Here is a 20,146-nt window from a genome sequence, read left to right as displayed (position 1 = left end):
TAAACCTGCGGTCCTCAAGACAATGTGAGGTATTGGCATAAAGATAGATGTATAGATTGGTGGAACAGAATGGAGAACCCAGAAATAGACTCATGTGTATATAGATAACTGGTGTTTGAGAAGAGTGCAAAGTCAGATCAGTGGGAAAAGGAGAGTCTGTTCAATAAATGGTACTGGAACAATTAGATATCCATATGCAAAAAAAAAAAAAATGAACTGTGATCTGTGTCTTCTATCACATACAAAAATTAACTGGAAATGGATCAAAGACCTAAATTGTAAAATGTAAAACTATTAAACTTCCAAAAAGAAAATAGAGAAAGCTTTGTGACCTTGAGTAAAGCAAAGATTTCTTAGATACAACACCAAAGCACAATCCATAAGAGAAATTGGACTTCATCAAAATTAAAAACTTCTGCCTTTTTAAAGATAGTTAAGAGAGTAAAAAGACAAGCCACAGCCTGAGAGAAAATCTTTGTAAATAGAACATTTTATCTGATAAAGGATTTCTCTTTAGAATAAGTAAACCTCAAAAATCACTAATAAGGAAACAACTCAATTTAGAAATGGGCAGAAGATTTGTGCAAACATTTCCCCAAAGAAAATATATAAATGTCAGATAAGCACATAAAAAAATGTTTAACCTAATTAGTCATTAGGAAAGTGCAAATTAAATCAAAATGAGATATCATTGCACTCCTGTTAGAATGGCTAAAAGACTGCCCATACCAAATGTTGGTGAGAATGTGGAAGAACAGGTATTCCCCTTCAGTGCTTATCTGAATATAAAATGTTACAGAAACGTTAGCAGTTTCTTTAAAGAATTTAAAGCAGTTTATTTAACGAATTAAATGTATACCTACCATGTGATCCAGCCATTCCACTCCTACCTAGTATTTACCTGAGACAAATGAAAACATATCCATACAAAGATTTGTACACAAATGCTCATAGGCCCTTTATTTGTTATAGCCCCAAACTGGAAATAACCCGCATGCCCATCACTGGGAGAACTGATAACCAAACGGTGGTATATCCCTACAATAGAATACTATTCAGTAATAAAAAATTATGAACTTGCAGCAACATGCAGCAACACAAATGAATCTCAAAATAATTATGCTGAGTAAAAGAAGCCAGACAATATAACACACTGTGTGATTTCATTCATGTAAAATTCTAGGGCATACAAACTAATGTGTAATTACAGAAAGCAGAGCAGTGATTACCTGTAGACAGGAAGGAGGGGTGGGAGGGAGGAATTACAAAGGACCCAAGGACCCTGAGAACCTTTGAGAGTGATGGCTATGTTCTTTTTCTTGATTATGATGATGGTTTCATGGGTGTATACATATATCAAAACTTAACAAATTGTATACTTCAATTATGTGCAGCTTATTGTATATCAATTATATCTTACTTAAAAGATACATTTTTAAAAAAACTGCAGTGAGAGACCACTACACTGCCACCAGAATAGCCAAAATTTAAAAGACTGACGATGCCAAATATTGCCAATGATATGAAGCAACTGGAATTCTCCTACATCATAAGTAGGAATTGGAAATTGTGCAGCTACTTTGAAAAAAGTTATGAAAATCTCTTATATACTGAATATATACCTCATCTGTGACCCATCAGCACCACTGCTAAGTATTTACCCACATGAAATGAAAATGTATGTGCCAGGGGCGCCTGGGTGGCTCAGTCGTTAAGCGTCTGCCTTTGGCTCGGGGCGTGATCCCAGGGTCTTAGGATCGAGCCCCACATCAGGCTGCTCTGCTGGGAGCCTGCTTCTTCCTCTCCCACTCCCCCTGCCTGTGTTCCCTCTCTCGCTGGCCGTCTCTCTCTCTGTCAGATAAATAAATAAAATCTTTTAAAAAAGAAAAAAAAGAAAATGTATGTGCCAAAAAAGACTTCTGTAGGAATGTTCATAGCAGCTTTAGTCATAGCAGCCAAAGACTGGACACAGCCCAGATGCCCATCAATAGTGTTATGAATAATTAAGCTCTAGCATGTTCTTATAATGGACTGTTTCTTGGCAATGAAAGAGAACACACTACTGATATACAAAACCGCATACAAGAATCTTAAAAACATTAAGCTGAGTGAAAGAACCCTTACATAAAAATTATGCTATATGATTCCATTTATATGAAATTCTAGAGCAGACAAAACTAATCCATGGTAGAAAAAAATCAAAACATCATTTGCCTCTGTGGAGGGGGCCATAAAGAAAGAGGAGCATGAGGAAAATTTCTGGGGTGACGAAAATGTTTTATATCTGAGTAGGAGTTTTATATACATAATATGTATTTGCCTAAACAGCAAAGTACACTTAAAATCTGTGCGCTTCATCAAATGTAAATTTTATAGCAAAGAAACTGAACAAACTTTGAACTCTAGTTAGAGATATGAATGCTGTATTTGGGGACAGCTTACTGATGTCTGCAGTTTACTTGGAAATGCAGCAAAAAAGTAAGATGGACCAACAGATGGATAGAGGGATGGGTAGATATGTGTTAAAGAAAACGTAAGGAAAATGTGAGTGATTGGCTATACTGGTGTTTACTGTAAAAAATTCTTTTAACTTTGTGAATATTTGAACATTTTCATAATTTTCTTTACTTCTGTTACAAATTCAGATTTATCAGAATAGTGTTCCTTTGTACCAGACTTATAACACTGTGTAACCACTGTTTGCTAAGATATGACTTTAATCTCTCCTCCTCCACAGTAGAGAGTCTATAAATAGCTATCCACCCTGTGACATTGATGGAAGCACATTACCAGAAATTTCAGTGTTAGAGCCACTAGCCTTGGCTGTCACACATTGGAATTGCTTCAGATAGGAGTCAGTGGCAGGCTGGCAGAGGCTGAAGACCAGATGTATAAAGTGAAAAGCGTTATGTTACCTCTTCATAACATTTAAGAATGGGGAAAATGAGGGAGGATTGAGAGAATAAAACCCATGTGTAATGAAATCCACCATTATTTTATACTAAGTCAAAAACTCTAAGTGGGGTGTTCGTAATTATAAAATAATGAGATGAAATCAAGGGATAATAAAACAATTGAATCACACTGTTCTGATTTCAGTACTCGTCAGATCTTTTCCAGGGCACTCCACCCAAAGTGGTAATAAATTGACTGCTTATATAAATCACTACTCTTTTTCTTTGAAGTTTACTAATACAAGGCAAACTAACGGAATTTAGACCCACTCTTGATTCTGGCTCCAGTAGATTATTTTAGTGCACACGTGTGTGAACAGCCTTTTTCTACTTTATATTGTTTTGTGATCCTGTGCTCTTGGCTTTGCATTTGTGAATAATTGGGTGAAAGAATTTCCAGCATTTGTATAATATCACAGCAGTCCTTTTTCAAATTTTAAATTTTCATCAGTTTATTAAAATAGTAGATACTAAGTAATGCAAGTTTACGTAAATGTATCTTTATGACTTATAAGTAATTGAAAATTAAAAGCTAAGCTATGTAAAACTAAAATTTTAAAAAGCAAAGACAGTGCTCTTGAGTGTCCCTGAACAGAAACCTTCTAACTGGGTTTCTCCTTCTGTCTACTTTGAGTAATTTTCTCTTGCCAGTAACTGGAGGATGTGAAGGTGGTAATGGCAGAAAATGGGACAGAGAAATGTGTTTCTCTTTCGCAGATTGTATGCCTGAGGTCACTACCTAGTCTCCCCAACCCAGCCTTCTCTTTGAGTTTACCACCGCCACCCCACCATGTCCTTATGGTGTGGCATATGCGAGAGTCCTTTTATAGAACTATACAATTGAGAGAGACCTTAAAGATCATTTAAGTCTAACTTGCTCATTTTATAGAGGAGGAAACTGAGGCGCAGATTGAAGTGCAATGTGTTTTTATTGTAGAATGAAAAAATATTAAACCATTCCTAAACAGTATTAAAACAATACACTGAGAAACTCTCACTCCTCCACTTGTTTATTCTTCCAGCACATTAAATTCCTTTCTTTTCTTGTTGGGCTTTAATTACACACTGAATATGGTATTGAATAAGACATTCCCTGCATTGGGGAGTTTACAGTCTATTTAGAGAATCAGATAATACAATACAGAATGCTAATTATGCAATAACATGAGTAAACAAACTGTTGGAACATTTAGAAGCTTCTTTCCAATTTTGGGTGGAGGGTGATCAAAGAAGACCTCCTAACTGGGGTGAATTTGATCTGAGCTCTGAAAAACAATTGCCAGGCATACAAAAGCAGCATGTAAAAAGCTTTTGAGGAACAAGAACGAAGGCACAGGAGTTTTCTGCTTAGGCCCTTATAGTTTTGTATTTTTCTCCCTTTTTCCATGTAGCAGGGGCTCCTTGTGTATGTAGGTATTCACATGTTTCTGTGGGCCATTCATTGCATTTAATACATTTTGCCTTAGGTAGTTGTTATGCTTATGCTTCTAACCTAGCTCCTCTACTAGAATCCAAGCCCCCTTAAGAGGAATGGCTCTATCATTGTTATTCTGTATCACCTACAACTCAGTGCTTAATACACAGATGACCAGTAGATGTTTAACCCCTTACACACATTTAACCTCTTAACATAGCGTTTGGGTGCTTCTCTGTTCAGACTCTACAATCTTCCTATTTCCTTAAGCTCCTTCTGGAATCTGTAAAATGTCTGTGACCTCTCCATAGCTCTTACTGGTTTATTAGCTACCCCTGTGGCTGGTTGTAGAGCTCCTAATCTGGAAGTGTCACTAATCTAGTTTGCAGAAGTTTATATTAATTAGGCATGTAACGGTGTGCACTTTAAAGAAACTGATGTTAGCTGATTCGGGGTATGTAAGTAAGTGACTGTTTAATTTTATTTAAATTAACCCACATGGTTCTAGCAAGGCCAGGTGCCTTCCCTCCTTTCCATCACCCCCCTCCAAATAAACTTGATAAGATGAGAGGGGAGAGGGTACAGAGGGTAATGTTAATATTTGAGGCCTTATGCCAGTCATTGGTAGTGTAGCCAAAATAGTGACTCAGGCTATAAAAATCATTGTAAAATAAGTCCTATTTTTATTTACTCATTCTTTATCAAATACTTTCAGAATGATGGTTCTGTCTGTATCTTATAAAACTTTAGACTGTTATTCTATGATTGTCTGCCAAGTCCTAGGGAGATTATAGAAATGGACATAAGAAACTGAAATACTAAGAAGAAGGAATAAGTGCTCTAAATGCAATGGAAATTTCAGGTATTAAGAACTCAATAGAAGAGATAATCTGGCGCTGTAAGGGAGAAATAATGATGGAAGTGGGTCTCTACCAAATGCAGATGTGGACAGGATCCTGATAAGTTAGTACGGTGTTGTCTCTGTTATTTCATGCCCTTTCTCATAAGGAGGTACGAAGAAAATATGTCATATTAGGGGCATGGAATATGTGAAAGGTTTGGGACAGCACCTGGAAAAGGTGATAAGATTGGCATCAGTGGCAGATGCCCAGAGTGTCGTGTATATATAATATACCCCGTTATACACTTGTACTATCCCAGTGCCCGTGTTCATATGCACATGTTTCCCTCCGTAAATAAAATGGGGAGAGCAACAACACTGTATCTACCTCATAGAACCATTGTGTAAGCCATTAGTAATATGACTAGTTTGGTTGGCAGTTTAGATAGATGAACAATAATTTGTGAGTTCTAGCTGTTGCCTAGTTTATGTCAGTATTGTTTGCTATTAAGATTTTTTTTTTCTGTTTTTGGAGCCAACAAATTTTGCAGACTAGCTTTTATAGAGGGATTACATGTTGTAAAGTGAAATGAGCAAAGGTGGCTGTATAGCCCCAGAAGATTTGCATTGATTGATTAAGAAAGAGGCCACGTGCCAAATGTCAGCTGAAAAATAAATGTATCAAATATTGTCAGACCTTTCTTTTCAGTCTCATTTGAAAAAATGAAAAGTGTTTGTGAATTTGGAGATGTTAACCATTTTCAGAGTACCAATGAATTGATTATTCTACCAAATAATGCAGGGGATTTTGCCCACAACGCACAGTAAAAAGCAACTCTTACATGACAACATATTACACACATAGGAGCGTACAGACACCTACACAGAAACAAAAGCTTCATGAAACACTTTGCTCACCCTTACCACCTTCCCCAGTAATTGTTACTCTAGTGTGGTTCCTTTTTATTGTTGTTTTTACTGCTGTTCATAATCCATTAAACTGACTGCATAATTCACTGATGAACTACAACCCTCACTTTGAAAAACATTACTTATTATATGCTTTTTCTGACATTGATTTCAATTTTGAAATATAGTTTCTATCTAGTATAAATTTTCAGAATCATGTTTGTATTTCTAACTTTGGTCACTGGCTTAAAGTGCTTTTCTCTTCTATTAATCAGGTATCAACATGGTTTTTTACCACCTTTTCTGTCTCAGGACTGAAGGACAAAATCCACCATGTGGACAGCCTCCACCAGCTATTCTCTGCCATATCACCAGAACAGATTGACTTTCCTCCTTTTGTCCTTGAATATGATGCCAGGGTAAGAAGTACCAGGAGTTCTCCCTCACCTGGTGTATCTTAGCTGTTCTATAAGAGGGCACTGCTGCTGGGCACAACATCCTTTTAGTAGAAGATGATATTAATGCCATTAGCAGGTTTTAGTAAGCTTGATAGTACCATTTAAGATTCTTTTCTTCCAGTAACTAGGAAAACAGTTTGTCCTAAGAGAGGACCTTTTCCCCAGTAAACTTTTCAATGGGAGATTTTCCTGCTGTTGGTTTGAAGCCAGTTCTTGCTTATATTGTCTGTTCTCTACCACCTCTGCCTAATTTTCTTAAGCTTGAATAACTTTACATAAGTAGAGGCAGAAGAACCTGTTGGTGTGTGACATGTTCAGCATTAATTCAAAACGGTGGCCTAGCTTAGTAGTCTTTACCCTAAGTTTCATTTTGCTAAAAGTTTATATAATGTTTTTAAGAGTATCAACCAGTAATATTAGTATTATGATCTATCGATGCATTCATGAATATATTACTTAAACAATGATAAAGGGCTACTCTTGAATTTCATTAAAGCTCCATCCCATTGTGTTTATTCATGCTACCACTTCAGTAGTTAGAAAAAAACAAAAGTAAGTAACATGCTTGGCCAGAAGATCATCAATCTCCTTATTTAACTGTTGCTGATTACATATCTTTCTGCGTGAATCAGGGAATATATTTGAAGGTTATATTAAGTTTGATATGAATTGTTTTTCCCTAATTATTGTACAGCATGTATACACTAAAATAAATATTCTGCAAGACGTTTTCTCTCTACCATTTCTTTAACTTCAGCTATAATTTCTGTCTCCCTTTATGTGAAGAGCAAAGTATTTAATGTGTTCTAATGGCTAATAAAATTTCATGCTTGGCTTTTGAACAGAGAGGATTTGTAATTGAAGCAGCTAGATCATAGATACAAAGATTATTGAATAAATGGGAGGGGGGAAAAGAACATCAGTTTGTGTTTATTGTAGATTGCTGGAGTAGAAAATGGCCTTATTGTTATTCTTTTGAAGTATACATCTCTCTTCTTAATAATTTAAAAAAATGGATAGCAGGAAATGAAAAATACTAAAAGACATTTTGTGATCAAAAAACTTGGAATGACAATTCAGAGCTAGTGTCTGGATTTATAATTTATTTTCTAGGATATAATGTACAGGTTGGATTGCATTGGTTAGAAAACCCAAATGGCTGTTTTTTAAGCCAACACATTTTCTATATACTTAAGAGCCTATAAAACTGACTTTCGTTAAGTATCAACACCACACTCAAGCTTGGTTTTCTTCGTTTGTTTTGTTTGTATGCTTGTTTTAGGTTTTTCTTATATTTTTCTTATATTTTGTATATCAGATGATGTGATTAATCAGAATTTCATAAAATAACCTATAATCTCAGGGCGCCTGGGTGGCTCAGTCGGTTAAGCCTCTACCTTGGGCTTAGTTGATGGTCTCAGGGTCCTGGGATTGAGCCCTGCCTTGAGCTCTCTGATCAGCGGGGAGCCTGCTTCTCCCTCACCCTCTGCCTCTCCCCCTACTTGTGCTTGCACGCACTCTCTCTCCCTCCCTCCCTAATAAACTAATAAAATCCTTAAAACAAAACAAAACAAAAAGCAACCTATAATCTAACTCTTGGGTGATTGGATCATCTCTGTGTGCCTGTACTAGAGCTTTCTGAAATGAGATATTAGGCCATCTGTATATAAAGGCCAAAAATAAAAATAAAAATGGGGAAGAAACGAAAGAAGGTGTCCAGAGATGACTTGGGAAGGGCCAGCAGAGGGCAGGTCACTAGATACTAGAGCTTTACATGTTACTTGCAGCACTTTGGCTTTGTGGTCTTTGGGGAGTATTCCACAAGGGAGACCTGCCATTATATTTCTGTTTAGAATGATGGCAAAAGAAACAGCATAGAAAGTGACTAGAGAGGTTAACACTCTAGGCAAATAGATAAGTAAGAGGCTATCAGAGGTCAGAGGAGAAACGAGACTAGAGCTGGGGCAGGAGTAGTGATGATGGCAATGACTTGGATGGTATTGCTGCCACCCCAGAGAGGCAGTTTGGAGGAAGAGCGAGGGTGTTGAGGGGGTGGGAGAGAAGAGACAGGTGGTATGTTCAGTTTTTGACACACTAGGATTGAGGTGGAGATCCAGTAGGTGGTTGGATATTATCTTGTAAGGAAATATTTGCCTTTGCTAGGAAAATGAAAAATATAATCAGAGAAAAGGGAATGAGTATTGAATTGGTTAATTTATTGTCATGTTCACTTGTGCCTTGTACATAGTAGATATGATCGGGCATGATGTGTCATTGTTGGCTAGTTTCAGTGGGCTTCTATTTTCTGTGTCTTGTGTGACTTAGAACAGTGATATAAGTTTTATAGGAATGAAAGGAACCTTTGAAGGTAATTAGAAGGTAATTTTTATCTATTTCAAAATGTTACGGAGACCATTTCAGAAGGGCTGCTAGTCAGCATTCTTACAGATTTAAAATACAGTCAAAGAAGAGAGTATACAAATTTACCTGGCAACAGTTCTTCAAAGTTCTAAGATTGTTTCCAGAAATAGAGAAAATAGATTGCTCGGCAGTCTTTTTGCACAGTGTGAGACTAATATAAAAAGCTCTGTTTCATAGCATTAAGAATTAGATTTGCCCTTCTTACTTTATCACAATTTAACGTAGATAGGAAAACCTAAAAAAATAACGGTAGTAGAATGGAATAGAGAAATCTTCAAGATGGTTAGTGAACGATTTTTTTTTTTCAAATGAACTTCAAAATTGAGTTATCTCTTCAGGCATGTTTCTTAAGCATAGGTTCAATGCATGTTGAGGTTATAGGAGTGGTTAGTATAACAGATCTTGATAGGAAATTCTAAAATACAAAAAAAAAAGAAAGAAAAGGTTTTCATTAATTTTTTTTAAGTATCCTGAAATGCAGCCAACCCTAGGATTTGTTTCTACCTAATTTTCAAAAATCTTTTTAATACCTGGTCAGATTTATAATCAGACAGTAGATTTTCCTAGATATTTTCTTGTTTTCCTGGCTTTGATCCTAGCATCAGTTCTTGCTCCAGAGCATCTAGTCTGAAAAATGTCAGAGCTTTTAGGGGCACCTGGGGGGCTCAGTCAATTAAGCGTAGAACTCTATTTCAGCTCAAGTCATAATTTCAGGGTCCGTGAGATCGGCCCTGAGTTGAGCTCCACACTGGGTGTGGAACCTGCTTAAGATTCTCCCTCTCCCTACCCACCCCCGCCCCACTCAACGCTCTTGCTCACCCTTTTGAAAGCCCCCCAAAAAAGTCAAGAGTTTTTGATACCCTTAGTTACTCAAATGACATTTAACCACCTACTATGTTCAAAACCAGTTAGATTTTAATGCTTCATCATAACTAATAGTGTAAATATACCATAAAGCAATGCTATTTTCATCTGTGTCTCATTCTCCATTCCTATTATCTACATCAATGCTAAGCATTTCTGTTTACAGTTTACTGAGAAATAAGTTACTTGTCAAATACTTTTCTTAAAAATGAGAAATGAATCCTAAGTCCCATAAATGTAATCAAAGTTCCATCTATCATAAAGTTAACTGTCTTCATTTTTATTAAGATAAAGTTAGCCAAAACGAAGTCAGAAAATTCACACATACTGTTTTGTTCCATCATTCTATATTAAGGCTCAGTACACAGTAAGACAGCCCAGTCTAACAAAATAATCTGGGCGTTAGATTTGAATACACCAGGATTTCAATTCAGGCTCTTCTGGTTACTGCTAGGTGAAATTAGGTGAGTTGTTCAAGCTGCGTGATCCTCAGTTTCTTCTGCAAAAAGTTGTTACCTACCTCATGGCATTATGTGAGGAGATAAAAGGGATAATGAAAGAAAAGTGCTGTTGTAAAGTGTCTGGCATATAGAATATTCAGTAACTAATAATGTTATTTAAAAGTATTATCATCCTGATTACCTCTGCCTGCTCTATACCAGCTCTGGCTGCCTGCAGTGGAACTGTTTTGATGGCTGAGCGCCTTGCTCAGGGCCAGACATGTGCTAGACATTTTACATACATGCTATCACTGACTATAAATCCTTTTCTTTCACATGCCCATTTAAATTCGTTTTATTACTTAATGTTCTTGTCTTTTTTTTTCTTCCACAGGAAAATGGGCCTTACTATACATCTTATCCCCCGTCACCAGATTTGTGACCTGCCGTCTTTTAGTGCTACTGGTTTCCAAGGACGTCACTTTCTCCACGAATCGCTACCTATTGAAGTGAAATTCATTTTTGCTGTTCAGATCCAGAGAGCCTTTTGTCCCCACCTCTCTGGTATTTTTTTATTGACTGTATATTTTCTGGCACATAAGCAATCTGACAATGGTAGGCCATTCTGAACTGCACACTTATTTTAAATTTGTATATTTGTATCAAATGAAAATGTTCATTTTTAGAGGGTTGTTAATAGAAATTGGGGAGCAACTTTTGAGTATCTTCAGTTTCCTGAAAGGACACTGGGTTTTCCATTAGACAAGCCACCAATATCGTTCATGCCATCTCTTTAACATTGCACGCTTCCTTTGTGTACTTAAATGTTTCTCGAAATACATAGAACCAATGTATGAGGACCATACGCATTGTTTGCTTCAGATCCTGGCGTTATATTTCATATAGAGAATTTGGTTATGGTAAAAGAGAATTATCTGGGATCAAGGATGTGGAAATATATCTGATCAAAACATTGAAATCATTAGCAAAATATAGGTCTTAGAATCTTACTGTGCCAGTGAAGATTAAGATTTTGGATTATATGATTTGTTAAGATTGTCACTGTTCTGGTCTCAACAGTGGGGGAAAACAAGAAGACTGTATCTTCCGCCTTTTTCCTGTAATCGTGGGTGATTTGGTGTCCTTTTTCTAAAGGACTGCACTCATTAGCACTTTTATGTGAAAGGCATCTCCTATTCTCCATTGGTGAGCCTTTAGAGAGGGTGCTATCTCCCCAGAGTTGTGATTTTGTTGGGCTTTACAGTGACTCCCTCTAAGGACATTTCCTCACAGTGTCTCTAGAGTTGCGTACATCAAAATGGAGGAAGTGCATCGCAGTGAACAAAATTCCAGACTGCTGTTGCCACTCAGGCTCTATTTGTGCCTTAGCTTGCTTATAAATAAAAATTAGAATTATGATACTGACCTCACAGAGGTATCATAAGGCTAGCAGTTAGAAAGGGCTTTTGATGTCTTTGGGTGCAAAATGCTAGGGGAGTTTGTGTAGGTGTCACTGAGTTAGTTTTTAAATGATAATAAATGTACTTAGGGTACTACCAGGCACTCCTCTTGTCCTTGGCACCTTTTGAGTGACTTTTCTTGTCTTAGGACAAGAGCTGTTATGAAAAAATCCCAACCCTGAGGACCGCCTTCCTACTTTGTCCAGAATTTCTTCTAGCCTCCTCCTCCCCCAGTGCTACACTTTAACAAGAGGCATCTGTTAGCCATTTTAAACATTTCTTCTTGAATTGAGGTCAAACCAGTATAATTTCCATCTGGGTGTCTTCAAATTCCTTTTGATTCCTGCACCCACCCCCCCATCTCCCTCACTCTATCATGTACATTGGCAGTTCAGAGAAGAAAAAGTAGAACTCTTCTGTTCTAATATGTTCAGGATCAGTGCTTCCAAAGGTCCCATTACTCTGTGCCCAAATTAATTCTTCAGTGGATAAAGGAAACATACCTCTTTTATGACAGAGAGATCCCCCTATAGTTGTATTAGCCCCATCCTCTATTTTCCGCTACAAACAAGAAGGAGCTTTACATTCTTTCGAAAAGCGCTAGTATCTTTTGCATGAAATGGACACATTTGCTTTGTGTCAGAAATCAAAGCCACTTGCTCCTTGTATATGCTTATTGGGTAAGGGTTTCATGTTACATTCCCTAGGTCATCAGATCCAAACAGCCAGTCAGATGTCTATTGGTAAGCTTCCCCTCAAACAGCACTACTTTTAATCCCTTAAGCCTTGAGCTTTAAAACTCTGAAAAATTAGCATCATCTTCTCCAGTCCGTTATTAGATCATATTTGAGGTATCTTTGCACTAGGAGCAGTTATAAAAATATGCCAACTTTTCTTTTTTGAAAGTGGACTTGGCTGTCTCAAATTGGCATTTGGCCTGAATCATTTCCTCTATAGATAATAGAGGCTGCAAGCTACTTCGCCATTTGAAAAGAAGAAAATTGATGTGTAGAATTTCTCATAGGCAGTAATTTTGAAAGAATGTCCCTTTGCTATATTCATACGAGTGTATTAATGTCTAGTAACACAAGCAGGATTCTATATATAGTGAGATTCTCATTCAGTTGATGTCCTAGGGTATAAAGGTAGTATGGAACTACATACATACCAACCACGTTTCATAAAATAATGGTGACTAAAGATAACGGCTGTGCTTCTCAGTGAAACTAAATTTGGTATGGGACCAAGGTCATGCTTTCATAGCTGTCTGAAGTGTTATGTAATGAAGTTGTTTCAATGTATTAAATCCTACCAAAGGAACATAGTGACCTTGATAGTGAAATGATTATGTAATGTTCAGTATATATCTGCCTTTGTCAAAAAGTTGGGTTGCCTGTAGAACACATGCCATTTTCAGAGACATATTAGAGGATAAAAGGATGACTGGGTGGAGATGAGTACTAGCATCTGATGTTAATTCAAAGCACCACCAAGTCCTTAATTTAATTAAACTTTGGTCATGCCAAATGCTAGTTGAATTGAGGAAGAAACAAGGTATAAAATGCTAAGTGAATTCATTAATTCATGCGAGGCATAATAGAATTTTCTTAAACAAGTACATTTCTTCAGCATATATTTGGATTCTTCTTAACTCATCTATATCCAAGTTTCTTGATAGTGAAAATAACCTCTTGAAAAAAACTGTCTTTGTTAGACTCTTAAGGCTTAGAGACCAAGTGGTTCAAGATTTTCTTTTCTTTATTACACATCTAATGAAATAAGATGTGTAATAAGATTTCATTGGCTGGTACTCTGTTTATTTTTTCAAAAGAATCCAATTAGCTTGAGGCTAAAGAACAGAGGATTTTTAGAGTATTTTTGCTAGGAAAAATGGGTATAGATTTTTTATCAAATATCTGAAATGTAGAAGGATTAAAATATCTTGCATTTCTAGAGAGGGATGCGTGTGTGTAACTGCTCTAGTAGAAAAACGTGGCTTGCCTATTTCTACCTGTTTTCTGTTTGCTGAGATATCATTCAATGAATTCAAACTGTAGGTAATGGTTTCTTTTCTTCGCAGTAGCTAATAGGAAAGTGATAAAATGTAGTTTCAGTATAAGCTAAAAATCACTCTTTGTGTTTGCCCTGTTTGTGTGTGTATATATAGAGTTTATATTAATATATGAATAGAAATTATTAGAATTTGAAGTACTAGAAAGAGAAGGATTGTATGGTTCTAAGAACAGTGAATTGATTGTATTAAGAACCCAAAGGACTGCAAGATAACCTATACACTTCTATAATTGGAGTTGACCAGTGAGTTTCAGATTGTCATTCTCTTATTAAGTTACAGACATATAGTCAACATGCACTAGAGTGTTTTCCCTATACTGGCACTAATATACTTCATGGTATATGATTGACTCTTGGCTCAGGATTGCCCAAAACCATGAAGGATTAAAGGAGGACTGTACCTGTGATCTAGGTTTATCAGAAATCAGAGATTATAAGAATTGCTTAGTAGGCCAAACCATATATATGTATCGCATATATACACACACGTACATATGTACCTTCATGCGTATGTACATGATATATATATGTGTGTATACACTCACATGGTAATCTGCTTTGCATTACATTCTTTGCATGTGGTTTCTGTGGCCCATATATAGAGAACACAGCAATAAATAACATAGTTCAAGCTTGGATTCTATCAAAATAGCCCTTAAGCAGATGATATCAAGGTCATTTTATATATTAGTGGCTCTCTTGGATATTAATTAATTTTGTTTTCTTTGCTTCCAGGAACAGTATCTCATCTTTTTTAGTGAAGTAAGTAAGCATTAAATATATAGGGCCACTGAGTTCAAGGAGAAAAATATAGATACTCTCTAGTGAATTACACTAACAAAATTGTAACTACTGAATGTGACCTGATATTTTTGTTCAGCAGTTAAAATTAATACATTTTGTATATAGTCATACTTTTTTTTTTTTTTGTAATGTGTTTTGCTAGTGTAAGCACACAGTCATCATAAACTGAGCCAGCACTTTGTCAGACCAGTTCTTGTGGGCCAGAATATTTAATTATGAGCTTAACATATGTAAATAATTTTAATTGCTATTGGGCACAGGAGACCAAAAAACGTTTTATTGACATGATCTTAAAATTTGTTTATTCAGAATTCACAATGCTTTTATGACTATCTTGCATTTAAAAATTTATTTTAGTCTTTCTGAATTAGAGGTTAGATCCCATTTAAAGAGGATCCCACTCTGCAAATATAGCCTATGAAGGACCAGTAGTAAAATGATAGTGTTTGTTTTGAGCCGCAGGGTAGGACAGTGTTTTGGTCATCTACCCTGGCTTGTCTCTAATCACTGAAATTAACTTACAGAGTAGTGCAAAATGCAGTAAATTTTACTGTCAGCCTTCTCTACGGGGACCTAGACTAGTAGTTTTCAGACTTTAACGTGCATATATTAAATCAGCTGGCAGTATGTTACGGTGCAGATTCTGATGCAGTAGCTCTGAGGTCGAGCCTGGGATTCTGTTTCTAACAAGCTCAGGTGATTATCAGTACTCCTGGTCCCAAGACCACAAGTAAAAGACCAGACTATATTCAGCTTCCCTACTTTCCCTCTTTCGAGGAAAGGAGACCCAACTGTCGTAATCCCTTCTGTGGGCCAGGCACTCACATTTATTATCTCACTTAATCCTACAAATCCTATGAGGTAGATAGTAGTGGTTAAACGACCTGCTGATGCCCACGCATACAGGCAGTACAGACGGTATCGAGCTTTGTTTCTCAAACTTGAATAATGTACATCGCTTTTAATAAGGAAGGGCTCTCTTAGTTCCTCAGTTTTTACTCCATTATTTATTGTTACCTAAGTATATATAAACATAAAGCTACGTATACTGCTTTATGCTCATAGCTCTTGTACAAGTATAAAACCCAAAGAAGTTTATAGATAGGAGCAAAACTATAAAACCAATAAACTTTAAAATAACATTAGTGAAGCATGGTGGATGATGACGTTTCACCAAAACAAAACTGTCACTTGTAACGTGATTACGGTACAGAGTGCTGTCTCACGGGTTCTTTTGAGTTCTGCATGCCCCTGCCAGGTGCTGTGTGTGCCGCGTGGTGACTCAGTTATCCCGCTGTGTTTCTGGGTTCAGACTCTACTGTCATTGTTTAGAACACAGTGATATTTGGTCTTCATCTAGCTTGGCTGCATCATTTCCCTATTAAGTCAGCCTCTGTTCTCCATAAGCCTCCCGCTAAAGCAGAACCCGGCTCTACTGTGCAAGTAAACACAAATGCAGACCTCAGCACTGAAATGTCCTGGCAAAATTTGGTTTTAAGTCAGTTATATTAATTATCAGAACATGAATATTAACTTTTTACATTTTTCATCTGCATGAAAAATGTCTGATAATCATAGAAAACTCATGGATCCCCCACCAAACATAACCACACACACACTCACATTCCCTGCACCCTTTCCACACACACAAGAATTTTTAGTGATGGTTAATTAGTTAGCACTGATGCTTTGGCTCCTGGACACCTGGGTTCAGACCTTGGGCATGTTTCTCAGCCTTTTCTGAACCTCAGGGTTTTCATGTGTTAAACAGGGATAATCTCATTGAATAATTAGTTAAGGGAAAAAAACGCAATAATACAAAGCATCCATACTAAGTGTTTATAAAAGGCAGCTACTATTGCTTTGATTAGAAATAATATTAACATTTGAGGACTTACTATGTGCCTTCAACTTTGCTAAGCACTTTATATATGCTATCTTATATATTGAGTGATAGAATCAGGATTCAAATCCAAGTCTGACTTCAAAGCTTATACTCTTATAAAAAATAATGTAAAACATCAATATAAGTTGCTTATTTTAAAAAGCTATTTAATTTTAAATTTTATTTTCTCAAAAATTCTTATTATAAAATTAATGATGTTTCTCTGGAGGGGAAATGGCTAAGGTTTTTTTAAACAGTTGTGTAATGTGCTAAGAAATTGACACAAGATAAATACAATCTTTTTTTAAGGTTGTGGTCCGGTAAAAGGATATTAGGACCATTGGGCTCAACTTCAGAGAGAACATTACTGTTCTCTTGCACACTGATCGTCTGTAACTAAGGATAACATGAGATTCTTCCTGAATCCCAATAGAGCTTGTTTGCAGAGAAAAGATCCCCCCCCCCACCACTATTATATTCCTTGATGGTTCTGAGAAGTAGCCTGCAAACATCTTAATTTTCACCTGTGAAACCTATTTTGAAAAATTGTTCTGTCCTTTAAAATAGTTCAAGTAAGTCCTCTCTCTTCTTAGTTTCTAAGATAAGTTTTGGAGTTCTGTAAAATGAACAAGCATACCTGTAGGCTGGGTTTTTTACTCTTTTGCATTTTTTTCTAATTGGGTGCTGGGAGAAAATACCAGGAGAGAGTTATAAGGGGAACTCAGTTATTTATTGACAGAGATAGGATGTATCAAATTCAAATTCTTTCCCCACTTACCAAAACATATACTTGCACAAAATTACTAAGGTAGTGGAGATAACCTGAAATGTGAGGCTGTCACTGAATTTTGTAAGGTCTGTTTTTGAAAATACTTTTCCTTTATTCCATCCTATATAGAAGCATAATAATAATCTGTGTTATGGAAATTATTGTGTTTCTGATCCAGCATCTTTAACCCATCTGTAAGATCTTTAAGTTCAGTGAATGCATGGCTCTCCATACATGTGGGTTATCAAGACGGAAGATACGTCCTGTGCGAGACCTCACTGCCTCATGCCGTAGCACAGCATAAGAAAATTGTTCTGGCTTCACATTACAGATAAGGCCTGGTTCTGCCTGATTTTCTCCATTTCAGCAGTGTGTTACTTGATGTGGGTTGTGAGCCCTACTTGTCTTATTAAATATAAATAAGACCAGTTTATTATAACTTTGGATAGAATGGCCTCCCATCTTTTGCTTCTTTAAAATCCAAATTTATTTTTTATAAGGAGGTATACTAAGCATTTGACTATTTCATCGTGTCTTCTAGTTTAGATACATCTGACGTTGTCATTTTGAAATGCTTATTGTAAATTCTAACATTGATTTTTTTTAAAACATTGTTTGTAGGTGGGTTGTTATCTATGAATTTTATTTCTAATAGTAAAGTAGGTGTTAAAACTTATTATAAAGGGGCACCTTGGTTCTCAGACAGATGAGGGAGTAGAGGCCCAGGCAGGTTAAGGCAGGTTGGACTCCTAGCCAGATCATGTAGGTTGTAGGTAATTTCAGGGTGACCTTTTGCCATCGATAGCTAGAGCTCTGTGGTTTAACAATGTTTGCACAGCTGCTTGGCTTTGACATTCCCTCTCGTGTCCTCTAAAGAAGTTCTCTTTTTTTAATTTATTATTTATCATTTATTTTTTTTTTATCTAAGTTGCACTTGCTCAGCCAAGTTCCAGGGAGGACCAGAGTTCAAGAGTTAGCAGCAGAGGTTATCAATCAACTTAAAGTTTGCTAAGTGAAGCCCAGACGGGCTGCACAGTTGTTTTCTTTGTAGAGCACTTAGTATAAGACCAGAACTACGAAGTGCTAACATTTCCTTGTTGAGCCCATCCTGTTGCTATGGAAAATGCTATCCTAGAAAATTCAGTTTGGAGCCTCATATAACCCCCATGGAAATTACACAGGAAGTGAGAAAAAGGCAAGAGCCCCCCCCCCTTTTTTTTTTTTAGTTCACGATAGTGGAATGCATTGCACTGGGTAAGACCACTCTGCATCTAGGATTTTTGTTTTGTTTTGTTTTTATGTTTATAACTTATTGTGACATGTACCAAAATCAAATTGTAATATAATACCATCCTATATTATGTTGTTTTGGATATAAAAGCTTTCATGACTAAGCCTATTTCTCTTCTAATTTTGTGGAGTATATCCTTTTTTGGTATGTTCATCCTTTAATTTTCTTTTTTTTTTTTTAGCAGCTTTATTTGAAAAGTAACTCACATATAAAATTCACCCACTTAAAGTGTATAGTTCAGTGGTTTTTAGCATGCTTGGCATTGTACAACCGTCACCACTATTTACTTTTACAACATTTTCAACACCCTAAATGAAGCCTCAATACCCATTACCAGTCATTCCCCATTCCCACTCTCCTCCACCCTCCCTTCTGTGTTGTTTGGGCTTTACTGCAGTATGTCCTCCCCTAAGGCACATCTCCAAGTTAGACTTATTGGGAGAACAGTGCCTCAATAAATATTTGTGGAATGAATTGATACCCACATAAGTCACTAGCCACGGGTAGCAACCGAGGAGTAATTGAAAGGGCTGTGGAATAGATGTCGAAAGACTAGATTCAAATACTGATGCTTACTTACTAGCAGTTTTGTTCTGGGAGTGGAGTCACTTAGCCCTTCTAAGCCTCAGTTTTCATATCTATAAAGTGTTGCTAGCAATATCTACTTCACCGGATGGTTGTGAGAATCACCTGAGAAAATATGGTCACAACACTTGGCATAGTGCCTGGCCCACACTAAGAAAGGAATTGCTATTTGTTCCTGGGTGACAGAGAAACCCCTGGGTTGGTGACCAGGTGAAATACCTGCGGCTACGTTTCTCTAATGTCTAATCTGGCAGCAAGTGTTTCCCCTGGTCACCAACCTAAGGGTTCAAGGTAGCGGCATAGCACTTTCCTGTGGCTCAATCTTCCCAGTTTCCTTTCTCACAAAAGAGAATTCTGGAGTACAACTTACAACTGCTTATTCTCCCTTAACCTCCCAACTGCTGCCTTCCCTGCTTCCTCTCCAGCATCATAGCTGCTTCCTCTCCATGTGCCGATGTTGGTTCTCACATAGGGCCCGTACTTCATACAAAAGTGAGCACTGTCCATCAGCTGTAAAGAATTGGCCCCTCATCCCAACTTCAGCAACCTTTATTGCCCCTTTCCTTCACCATGGTACAGAAACCCTCTCCAGGAAACAGAGCTGCCTAATTTAGGCAACTGGCAGCCTGGGACTGCTTGCTGGGCCTTTCAGGGACAAGGGAATGTATTTACCGATCTTCTTTCATAGCTGCCACCTCCCCCTGCTTCCAGAGTTGCCTTAGCAGATTTGCTACCCACGCACCTTACAAAAATGTTTCCTGCACAATAGTAATGAACTAGTAGCAGCTATCATTTACAGGATACCAGGCATTGTAAATATATTATCTCTAATGCTTACAGTAAACTTCCAAGCTAGGTATTTTCCCCATTTTACGGAAGAAAAAGAAGAATCTTGGATAAGTAAAGAAACTAGCCACAAGGTCATCTTAGGGAATAGGTTTTGGAAAGGCAGAGAAGATTGGGTAGATGTACCTATTC

The 20,146-nt window shown here is 37.0% G+C and overlaps 1 protein-coding gene across 1 annotated transcript in view; it reads left to right on the top strand.

Annotated features, from left to right (window-relative positions):
- Positions 1–18,686, top strand: part of GDAP2 (ganglioside induced differentiation associated protein 2) — a 76,023-nt gene extending 57,337 nt beyond the window's left edge. Inside the window, exons 13-14 of the mRNA XM_045801402.2 lie at positions 6,394–6,537; positions 10,696–18,686. Of these exons, the coding sequence (XP_045657358.1) occupies positions 6,394–6,537; positions 10,696–10,743 (192 nt within the window). The 3' untranslated portion in view covers positions 10,744–18,686. The remainder of the gene's footprint in view (positions 1–6,393; positions 6,538–10,695) is intronic.
- The last annotated feature ends 1,460 nt before the right edge of the window (positions 18,687–20,146 follow it).

This window comes from Ursus americanus, chromosome 12 (genome assembly GCF_024610735.1).
Source record: "Ursus americanus isolate L20-20 chromosome 12, mUrsAme1.1.p, whole genome shotgun sequence".
In the NCBI taxonomy this organism is placed as follows: domain Eukaryota; kingdom Metazoa; phylum Chordata; class Mammalia; order Carnivora; family Ursidae; genus Ursus; species Ursus americanus.
Note: the sequence above shows the minus strand (reverse complement) of the source record. Positions and strands in the feature narration are given on the sequence as shown.